This window comes from Entelurus aequoreus, linkage group LG02 (assembly GCF_033978785.1).
Source record: "Entelurus aequoreus isolate RoL-2023_Sb linkage group LG02, RoL_Eaeq_v1.1, whole genome shotgun sequence".
In the NCBI taxonomy this organism is placed as follows: Eukaryota; Metazoa; Chordata; class Actinopteri; order Syngnathiformes; family Syngnathidae; genus Entelurus; species Entelurus aequoreus.
Genome location: NC_084732.1, coordinates 7,891,248 through 7,903,747, shown reverse-complemented (window position 1 = coordinate 7,903,747; position 12,500 = coordinate 7,891,248). Strand labels below are relative to the sequence as shown.

Sequence of the window (12,500 nt, the reverse complement as noted above, 5' to 3'; positions counted from 1 at the left end):
ATTTAGCACACAAGTTACTGACACATTTAGCACACAAGTTACTGACACATTTAGCACACAAGTTACTGACACATTTAGCACACAAGTTACTGACACATTTAGCACACAAGTTACTGACACATTTAGCACACAACTTACTGACACATTTAGCACACAAGTTACTGACACATTTAGCACACAAGTTACTGACACATTTAGCACACAAGTTACTGACACATTTAGCACACAAGTTACTGACACATTTAGCACACAAGTTACTGACACATTTAGCACACAAGTTACTGACACATTTACCACACAAGTTACTGATACATTTAGCACACAAGTTACTGACACATTTAGCACACAAGTTACTGACACATTTAGCACACAAGTTACTGACACATTTAGCACACAAGTTACTGACACATTTAGCACACAAGTTACTGACACATTTAGCACACAAGTTACTGACACATTTAGCACACAAGTTACTGACACATTTAGCACACAAGTTACTGACACATTTAGCACACAAGTTACTGACACATTTACCACACAAGTTACTGATACATTTAGCACACAAGTTACTGACACATTTAGCACACAAGTTACTGACACATTTAGCACACAAGTTACTGACACATTTAGCACACAAGTTACTGACACATTTAGCACACAAGTTACTGACACATTTAGCACACAAGTTACTGACACATTTAGCACACAAGTTACTGACACATTTAGCACACAAGTTACTGACACATTTACCACACAAGTTACTGATACATTTAGCACACAACTTACTTGTGTGTGATATCATGTGCGATATCATGTGTGATACAAGCGGTCCTGCAGCATGTTGACTTGTTTGATATCATGTGCGATACAAGCGGTCCTGCACCCTGTTTACTTGTGTGTGATATCATGTGCGATACAAGCATTCCTGTAGCGTGTTTACTTGTGTGTAGTATCATGTGCGATACAAGCAGTCCTGCAGCGTGTTTACTTGTGTGTGATATCATGTGCGATACAAGCGGTCCTGCAGTGTGTTGACTCTTGTGTGATATCATGTGCGATACATGCAGTCCTGCAGCCTGTTTGCTTTTGTGTGATATCATGTGTGATACAAGCGGTCCTGCAGCATGTTGACTTGTTTGATATCATGTGCGATACAAGCGGTCATGCACCCTGTTTACTTGTGTGTGATATCATGTGTGATACAAGCAGTCCTGCAGCGTGTTTACTCGTGTGTGACATCATCTGCGATACAAGCAGTCCTGCAGCGTGTTTACTTGTGTGTGATATCATGTGCGATACATGCGGTCCTGCAGTGTGTTGACTCTTGTGTGATATCATGTGCGATACATGCAGTCCTGCAGCGTGTTTACTTGTGTGTGATATCATGTGCGATACAAGCAGTCCTGCAGTGTGTTTAATTGTGCAATATCATGTGCGATACAAGCAGTCCTGCAGCGTGTTTACTTGTGTGTAGTATCATGTGCGATACAAGCAGTCCTGCAGCGTGTTTACTTGTATGTGATATCATGTGCGATACAAGCGGTCCTGCAGTGTGTTGACTTGTGTGTGATATCATGTGCGATACAAGCAGTCCTGCAGCGTGTTTAATTGTGCAATATCATGTGCGATACAAGCAGTCCTGTAGCGTGTTTACTTGTTTGTGATATCATGTGTAATACAAGCAGTCCTGCATCGTGTTTATCTGTGCGATATCTTGCATGATACAAGCAGTCCTGCAGAGAGTTTGCTTGTGTGTGATATCATGTGCGATACAAACAGTCCGGCAACGTGTTTACTTGTGCAATATCATTTGCGATACAAGCAGTCCTGCATTGTTTTTACTTGTGCTATATCATGCGTGATACAAGCACACCTGCAACGTGTTTACTTGTGTGTGGTATCATGTGCGATACAAGCAGTCCGGATAGCGTGTTTACTTGTGCAATATCATGTGTGATACAAGCGGTCCTGCAGTGTGTTGACTTGTGTGTGATATCATGTGCGATACATGCAGTCCTGCAGCGTGTTTACTTGTGTGTGATATCATGTGCGATACAAGCAGTCATGCAGCGTGTTACCTGAGTGTGATATCATGTGTGATACAAGCAGTCATGCAGCGTGTTTACTTGTGTGTAGTATCATGTGCGATACAAGCAGTCCTGCAGCGTGTTTACTTGTATGTGATATCATGTGCGATACAAGCGGTCCTGCAGTGTGTTGACCTGTGTGTGATATCATGTGCGATACATGCAGTCCTGCAGCGTGTTTACTTGTGTGTGATATCATGTGCGATACAAGCAGTCCTGCAGTGTGTTTAATTGTGCAATATCATGTGCGATACAAGCAGTCCTGCAGCGTGTTTACTTGTGTGTAGTATCATGTGCGATACAAGCAGTCCTGCAGCGTGTTTACTTGTATGTGATATCATGTGCGATACAAGCGGTCCTGCAGTGTGTTGACTTGTGTGTGATATCATGTGCGATACAAGCAGTCCTGCAGCGTGTTTAATTGTGCAATATCATGTGCGATACAAGCAGTCCTGTAGCGTGTTTACTTGTTTGTGATATCATGTGTAATACAAGCAGTCCTGCATCGTGTTTATCTGTGCGATATCTTGCATGATACAAGCAGTCCTGCAGAGAGTTTGCTTGTGTGTGATATCATGTGCGATACAAACAGTCCGGCAACGTGTTTACTTGTGCAATATCATTTGCGATACAAGCAGTCCTGCATTGTTTTTACTTGTGCTATATCATGCGTGATACAAGCACACCTGCAACGTGTTTACTTGTGTGTGGTATCATGTGCGATACAAGCAGTCCGGATAGCGTGTTTACTTGTGCAATATCATGTGTGATACAAGCGGTCCTGCAGTGTGTTGACTTGTGTGTGATATCATGTGCGATACATGCAGTCCTGCAGCGTGTTTACTTGTGTGTGATATCATGTGCGATACAAGCAGTCATGCAGCGTGTTACCTGAGTGTGATATCATGTGTGATACAAGCAGTCATGCAGCGTGTTTACTTGTGTGTAGTATCATGTGCGATACAAGCAGTCCTGCAGCGTGTTTACTTGTATGTGATATCATGTGCGATACAAGCGGTCCTGCAGTGTGTTGACCTGTGTGTGATATCATGTGCGATACATGCAGTCCTGCAGCGTGTTTACTTGTGTGTGATATCATGTGCGATACAAGCAGTCCTGCAGCGTGTTTACTTGTGCAATATCATGTGCGATACAAGCAGTCCTGTAGCGTGTTTACTTGTGTGTGATATCATGTGTGATACAAGCAGTCCTGCATCGTGTTTATCCGTGCGATATCATGCATGATACAAGCAGTCCTGCAGAGAGTTTACTTGTGTGTGATATCATGTGCGATACAAGCAGTCCGGCAGCGTGTTTACTTGTGCAATATCATGTGCGATACAAGCAGTCCTGCATCGTGCTTACTTGTGCAAAATCAGCAAAAAGTGCAATAAAACATAAAGGAAAGCAAAACTACTCAAGTGAAGAGCAGTGATGGACAAAAGACAGGAAGAGCCACACTGCCACCTAGTGGTGTTGTATGGTATCGCTAATGAAGTTTTATTTAGTGTTTTCATGGGTTGTTTAAATTCCGACCTTCTATCGCCATGAAAGATGACCTCAGGGTTAGGTGAGGTCTAAACGTTTAATTGTCCTTATTTTTCTCAAGCTGCTGTGTTGATATTTCCACACATGTTTCCAGGTGGAAGAGTTCAAACAGGATCCCAGCCCCTCCAAGTGTCTCCACTCCATGTTCCACGTGGACACGGGCGATGAGATCCAGGACTACAGCCAGTATCATCACCTGCAGGTCTTCTTTCTTTATACCCTTAGGACTGCCTTCTAGTTTACTTACAAAAAGTGTTGCTTTTTTAACTTTTTTTGCAATGTTGACATTTTTTTCCCAGTTTATTTGGGTAAGCACTCCATGTATGTCCAAGTAGCTTGGCTCCAAATTCCACATTTGTAGCGTTTGAGTCACTTTCACCTCACTTAACGGCTTACGTCGGCTCCAACGTCTCACTCTTCCTTCGTGCTGGCTTCTAGAAGCAGTAGTTCATCCTCAGTACATTCAGCTTCAAAAAGATAAAGATGCAATGTTTATATGCAATATTTGAACCATAAAACATTTCAAAGTGGAATATTTGATGTGAGGTTATGGGAGCTTTATAGAGCAGTAATTCATAACAACATTGGTTTTGATTTATTATTATTTTTTGGGCAGTTTAAAAACAAAACAAAAAAAACACTAAAATTATTACAGATTCCAAAAAGTGTTAAAAACAAGTAACACCATTTTTTTATTTTTTTATTTATTTTTATTTCTAAATCTCTATCAATTACAGATCTATCCGTTAACTATACATTTTTATTATAATTATTTTTATGTTTATTTATTTTTTGTTTGTTCTCTGCCTTTTTTGTCATATAAAACTTTGTTTTTTTTATGGCAAATATACAAAATATTCAATATTTTCTTCGAAAAATACACAAAATGGTAATATTTGATGCAAAGTAATTGGAGCCTTAAAAAGGTCAATGATTCATAGCAACATTGATTTTGATTTATTATTATTTTTTGGGCAGACAGTTTAAAAAATAACACTAAAATTATTACAGATTCCAAAAAGTGTTAAAAATAAATCACACTTTTTTATTTTTTATTTTTTTTCTAAATATTTTGATCAACTACAGATATATCTGTCAACTATACATTTTTATTGTAATTACTTTTAGTTGTTGTTTTTTTGTTTGATTTATGCCTTTTTTTTCATAGACAACTTTGTTTTTTTATGGCAAACATACAAAATATTCATTATTATTTTCGAAAAATTAATTAAATGGGAAAAAACACCTAAATTATTACAGATTCCAAAAGGCCCGACTCATAAGTATTAAAAATAAGTCACACAGTTTTGTTTTTTTGTTTTTTAAATTCTACATCTCTTGATCAACTACAGATCTATCCGTCAACTATACATTTTTATTGTAATTATTTTTATGTTTCGTTTTTTTTTTGTTTGATTTATGCCTTTTTTGTCATTTAAAACTTTGTTTTTTTTATGGCAAACATACAGAATATTCAATATTTTTTTCGAAAAATAAATTAAATGGTAATATTTTGATGCAAAGTAATTGGAGCCTTAAAGCGGTCAATGATTCATAACAACATTGATTTTGATTTTTTTTTTTTTTTTGGGCAGACAGTTTAAAAAAACAAAAAAAAAACACTACAATTATTACAAATTCCAAAAAGCCTGATTCATAAGTGTTAAAAATAAGTCACACAATTGTTTTTATTTTTTATTTCTACATCTCTTGATCAACTACAGATCTATCCGTCAACTATACGTTTTTATTAGATTATTTTTATGTTTAGTTTTTTTTGTTTGATTTATGCCTTTTTTGTCATAGAAAACTAAAAATATTCAATATTTTCTTCAAAAAATACACAAAATGGTAATATTTGATGCAAAGTAATTGGAGCCTTAAAAAGGTCAATGATTCATAACAACATTGATTTTGATTTATTATTATTTTTTGGGCAGACAGTTAAAAAACAAAAAAAAACTAAAATTATTACAGATTCCAAAAAGTGTTAAAAATAAGTTCCACAATTTTTGTTTTTAATTTTAATTTTTTTTTATTTCTAAATCTCTTGATCAACTACAGATCTATCCGTTAACTATACATTTGTATTATAATTATTTTTATGTTTAGTTTTTTTTTTGTTTGATTTATGCCTTTTTTGTCATAGAAAACTTTGGTTTTTTTAATGACAAACATACAAAATATTCAATATAGTTTAAAATTCATTAAATGGTAATATTTGATGCAAAGTAATTGGAGCCTTAAAAAGGTCAATGATTCATAACAACATTGATTTTGATTTATTATTATTTTCTGGGCAGACAGTTTAAAAAAACAAAACACTAAAATTATTACAGATTCCAAAAGTGTTAAAAATAAGTCACACCATTTTTTTTTTTTTTTTTTTTTTATTTCTACATCTCTTGATCAACTACAGATCTATCCGTCAACTATACGTTTTTATTTTAATTATTTGTATGTTTAGTTTTTTTTGTTTTATCTATGCCTTTTTTGTAATATAAAACTTTTTTTTTTTAACGGTAAACATACAAAATATTCAATATTTTTTTCGAAAAATAAATAAAATGGTAATATTTGATGCAAAGTAATTGGAGCCTTAAAAAGGTCAATGATTCATAACAACATTGATTTTGATTTATTATTATTTTTTGGGCAGACAGTTTACAAAAAAAAACAACACTAAAATGATTACAGATTCCAAAAAGTGTTAAAAATAAGTCACAATTCATTTATTTATTTATTTTTAAATTATTTTTTTAATTTCGACATCTCTTGATCAACTACAGATCTATCCGTCAACTATACATTGTTCTTATAATTATTTTTATGTTTAGTTTTTTTTGTTTGTTCTCTGCCTTTTTTGTCATATAAAACTTTGGTTTTTTTTATGGCAAACATACAAAATATTCAATATTTTCTTCAAAAAATAAATACAATGGTAATATTTGCTGCAAAGTAATTGGCGCCTTAAAAAGGTCAATGATTCATAACAACATTGATTTTGATTCAATATTTTTTCAGGCAATGACAGTTAAAAAAACACTAAAATTATTGGGGTCCCACTCATAAAAGTGTTAAAAAAAAATTCATACAATATTTATTTAAAACTCTACATGAACTTCAGGTCTCTCTGTCAATATAAACAATACAAATGTTGAGATTTTTTATTTGTTTTGTGCACTTTTTGTCAAACAAAACTTTGTTTTTTCATGACAAACACAAAATATGCATTTTTATTTTCCCCCAAAACACATTTCAAAGAGTAATATTTGATGTGAAGTAATTGGAGCATTTAATATGTCAATAATTCATAACAACATTGATTTTGATTTATTATTAATTTTTGGGCACCGTTTTTAAAAAAACAAAACACTAAAATTATTACAGATTCCAACACATAAGTCTTAAAAATAAGTCACACAATTATTTTATTTATTTTTTCACTTTCAATTTCTAAATTTCTTGATCAACTACAGATCTATCCGTCAACTATACATTTTTATGTTTAGTTTTTTTTTGTTTGATTTATGCCTTTTTTGTCGTATAAAACTTTGTTTTTTTTATGGTAAACATACAAAATATTGAATATTTTTTTCGAAAAATAAATTAAATGGTAATATTTTATGCAAAGTAATTGGAGCCTTAAAAAGGTCAATGATTCATAACAACATTGATTTTGATTTATTATTATTTTTTGGGCAGACAGTTTAAAAAAATAAAAGAAGACAAAAATTATTACAGATTCCAAAAAGTCACAATTTATTTTTATTTTTTTATTTTTTTTATTTCTACATCTCTTGATCAACTACAGATCTATCCGTCAACTATACGTTTTTATTTAAATTATTTGTATGTTTAGTTTTTTTTGTTTGATTTATGCCTTTTTGCCATATAAAACTTTGTTTTTTTTATGGTAAACATACAAAATATTCTATTTTTTTTTTTCGAAAAATAAATCAAATGGTAATATTTGATGCAAAGTAATTGGAGCCTTAAAAAGGTCAATGATTCATAACAACATTGATTTTGATTTATTATTATTTTTTGGGCAGACAGTTTAAAAAAATAAAAAAAAGACTAAAATTATTACAGATTCCAAAAAGTGTTAAAAATAAGTAACACTTTTTTTTTTTTTCTAAATCTCTTGATCAACTACAGATCTATCTGTCAACTATACATTTTTACTATAATTATTTTTATGTTTAGTTTTTTTTGTTTGTTCTCTGCCTTTTTTGTCATTCATAACATTGATTTTGATGTATTATTATTTTTTGGGCACAGAGTTTTTTTTTTAAAAACACTAAAATTATTACAGATTCCAACTCGTAAGTCTTAAAAATAAGTCACACAATTATTTTACTTATTTTTTTCACTTTCCATTTCTAACTCTCTTGATCAACTACAGATCTATCCGTCAACTATACATTATAATTATTTTTATGTTTAGTTTTTTTTTGTTTGATTTATGCCTTTTTTGTCATATAAAACTTTGTTTTTTTTATGGTAAACATACAAAATATTCAATATTTTTTTCGAAAAATAAATAAAATGGTCATATTTGATGCAAAGTAATTGGAGCCTTAAAAGGGTCAATGATTCATAACAACATTGATTTTGTTTTATTATTATTTTTTGGGCAGACAGTTTAAAAAATAAAAAAAGACAAAAATTATTACAGATTCCAAAAAGTGTTAAAAATAAGTCACAATTTATTTGTTATTATTATTATTTTTTTTAAATTTTATTTCTACATCTCTTGATCAACTACAAAATATTCAATATTTTCTTCAAAAAATAAATAAAATGGTAATATTTGCTGCAAAGTAATTGGAGCCTTTAAAAGGTCAATGATTCATAACAACATTGATTTTGATTCAATATTATTTTTTCAGGCAATGACAGTTAAAAAACACTAAAATGATTGGGGATCCATTAGAGTCCCACTCATAAAAGTGTTAAAAAAAAAAAAATCATACAATATTTATTTAAAACTCTACATGAACTTCAGGTCTCTCTGTCAATAAAAAATATAAACATTGAGATTTTTTGTTTGTTTTGTGCACTTTTTATCAAACAAAACTTTGTTTTTTCATAACAAACACAAAATATGCATTTTTTATTTTTTCCCAAAACACATTTCAAAGAGTAATATTTGATGTGAAGTAATTGGAGCATTTAATATGTCAATAATTCATAACAACATTGATTTTGATTTATTATTATTTTTTGGGCACAGTTTTTAAAAAAACAAAACACTAAAATTATTACAGATTCCACCTCATAAGTCTTAAAAATAAGTCACACAATTATTTTATTTATTTTTTCACTTTCAATTTCTAAATCTCTTGATCAACTACGGATCTATCCGTCAACTATAAGTTTTTATTTTAATTATTTGTATGTTTCGTTTTTTTTGTTTGATTTATGCCTTTTTTGTCATATAAAACTTTGTTTTTTTTATAGTAAACATACAAAATATTCTATATTTTTTTCGAAAAATAAATCAAATGGTAATATTTGATGCAAAGTAATTGGAGCCTTAAAAAGGTCAATGATTCATAACAACATTGATTTTGATTTATTATTATTTTTTGGGCAGACAGTTTACAAAAAAAACCCCACTAAAATTATTACAGATTCCAAAAAGTGTTAAAAATAAGTCAAATAATTTATTTTTTATTTTTTTTATTTCTAAATCTCTTGATGAACTACAGATCTATCCGTCAACTATACATTTTTCTTATAATTTTTTTAATGTTTTTTTTTTTGTTTGTTCTCTGCCTTTTTTGTCATATAAAACTTTGTTTTTTTATGGCAAACATACAAAATATTCAATATTTTCTTCAAAAAATAAATAAAATGGTAATATTTGCTGCAAAGTAATTGGAGCCTTAAAAAGGTCAATGATTCATAACAACATTGATTTTGATTTATTTTTATTTTTTGGGTGGACAGTTAAAAAAAACAAAAAACACTAAAATTATTACAGATTCCAAAAAGTGTTAAAAATAAGTTCCACAATTTTTTTTTTTAATTTTAATGTTTTTTTATTTCTAAATCTCTTGATCAACTACAGATCTATCCGTCAACTATACGTTTTTATTTTAATTATTTGTATGTTTAGTTTTTTTTGTTTGATTTATGCCTTTTTGCCATATAAAACTTTGGTTTTTTTATGGTAAACAGACAAAATATTCTATTTTTTTTTTCGAAAAATAAATCAAATGGTAATATTTGATGCAAAGTAATTGGAGCCTTAAAAAGGTCAATGATTCATAACAACATTGATTTTGATATTTTATTATTTTTTGGGCAGACAGTTTACAAAAAAAAAACACTAAAATTATTACAGATTCCAAAAAGTGTTAAAATAAGTCACAATTTATTTTTTATTATTATTATTTTTTATTTATTTATTTCTACATCTCTTGATCAACTACGGATCTATCCGTCAACTATACATTTTATTATAATTATTTTTATGTTTAGTTTTTTTTGTTTGATTTATGCCTTTTTTGTCATATAAAACTTTTTTTTTTTTTTATGGCAAACATACAAAATATTCTATATTTTTTCAAAAAATAAATAAAATGGTAATATTTGATGCAAAGTAATTGGAGCCTTAAAAATGTCAATGATTCATAACAACATTAATTTTGATTTATTATTATTTTTTGGGCAAACAGTTTAAAAAAATAAAAAAAGACTCAAATTATTACAGATTCCAAAAAGTGTTAAAATAAGTCACAATTTATTTGTTATTATTATTATTATTATTATTATTATTTTATTTCTACATCTTTTGATCAACTACAAAATATTCAATATTTTCTTCAAAAATAAATAAAATGGTAATATTTGCTGCAGAGTAATTGGAGCCTTAAAAAGGTCAATGATTCATAACAACATTGATTTTGATTCAATATTATTTTTTCAGGCAATGACAGTTAAAAAAACACTAAATGATTGGGATCCATTAGAGTCCCACTCATAAAAGTGTTAAAAAAAAAAAATCATACAATATTTATTTAAAAGTCTACATGAACTTCAGATCTCTCTGTCAATAAAAAAAATACAAACGTTAAGATTTTTTGTTTGTTTTGTGCACTTTTTATCAACAAAACTTAGTTTTTTCATGACAAACACAAAATATGCATTTTTTATTTTTCCCAAAACACATTTCAAAGAGTAATATTTGATGTGAAGTAATTGGAGCATTTAATATGTCAATAATTCATAACAACATTGATTTTGATTCATTATTATTTTTCAGCAATGACAGTTTTAAAGGGAAAAAACAGCCTCCATGGCAGCTTTGTGTTATTAGGGTCAACATCACAACTTTGCTCTTTTATTCCACTTTAAAATGAGCTGGCGGTCTGAATGAAGGTTATTTTCCTTGCTTCTGTCCTCTGGTCCAACTTGTCTTCTGTGCTGGCTGCAGATCGATGCCGTGTCTCTGTTCCTGCTCTACCTGGTGGAGATGATCTGCTCCGGCCTGCAGATCATCTACAACACTGACGAGGTAAACAAACATGTGCATCTACAACACGGACGAGGTAAACAAACATGTGCATCTGCAACACTGACGAGGTAAACAAACATTGTGTGGGTGTGCTGGTTCATCATGATTCATCACAGGCTTAAATATGACACATTTGCTGAGGAAAGTAGCCCAATTTGTCGCTGCCGTGCCAAGAAATGACCTCAATTTTATGCAAAGTTCCATTTGAGGTTGTTCTAAAAATGTGAAATTAGCCTTTCATCTCTCATCTCTCATCTCTCATCTCTCATCTCTCATCTCTGCACCGTGCAACAATAGGAACAGACTTCTTCCAGATTTGCGTGCGATCATGATACAAGGTTTGATTCATTTAGTTCATTTATGATAAAATATGTTAACAATGATAGCCCTGGTATATATATATATATATATATATATATATATATATATATATATATATATATATATATATATATATATATATATATATATATATATACCGTAATTTCCGGACTATAAGCCGCTACTTTTTCCCTCGTTCTGGTCCCTGCGGCTTATACAAGGGTGCGGCTTATATACGGCCTGTTCTTCTCCGACACCGACGAAGAGGATTTCGGTGGTTTTAGTACGCAGGAGGAAGACGATGACACAATGATTAAAGACTGACTTTTCATATACCGGTAGGCTGGTTATTTTGATAACGTACATGCGAGCACTTTGTATTACTTTGCACCGTTGTATTATTTGTACTCTGCACGAATGCTGTTCGCCATGTCAAAGATGTGAAAGTTTGATTGAATGATTGAAAGATTTATAGTTAATAAATGGGACGCTTTGCGTTCCCAAACAGTCATCTCTGTCCCGACAATCCCCTCCGTGGTAGCAGGAACCCCTATATACTACGGTAATTACACATCAAAACCCTGCGGCTTATAGTCGGGTGCGGCTTATATATGGAGAAATCTGTATTTTCCCCTAAATTTAGCTGGTGCGGCTTATAGTCAGGTGCGGCTTATAGTCCGGAAATTACGGTGTATATATATATATATATATATATACATACATACATACATATATATACATACATACATACATACATACATACATACATACATACATATATATATATATATATATACATATATATATATATATATATATACATATAAATATATATATATATATACATATATATATACATATATATATATATACATATATATATATATACATATATATATATATATATATATATATATATATATATATATATACATATATATATACATATATATATATATATACATATATATATATATACATATATATATATATATATATATATATATATAATATAT

At 30.5% G+C, this 12,500-nt stretch overlaps 1 protein-coding gene across 1 annotated transcript in view; it reads left to right on the top strand.

The window, feature by feature from the left end:
• LOC133665351 (phosphorylase b kinase regulatory subunit beta-like) overlaps window positions 1-12,500 on the top strand; it is a 96,572-nt gene that overhangs the window by 40,732 nt on the left and 43,340 nt on the right. Inside the window, exons 5-6 of the mRNA XM_062070633.1 lie at window positions 3,730-3,837; window positions 11,083-11,163. Of these exons, the coding sequence (XP_061926617.1) occupies window positions 3,730-3,837; window positions 11,083-11,163 (189 nt within the window). The remainder of the gene's footprint in view (window positions 1-3,729; window positions 3,838-11,082; window positions 11,164-12,500) is intronic.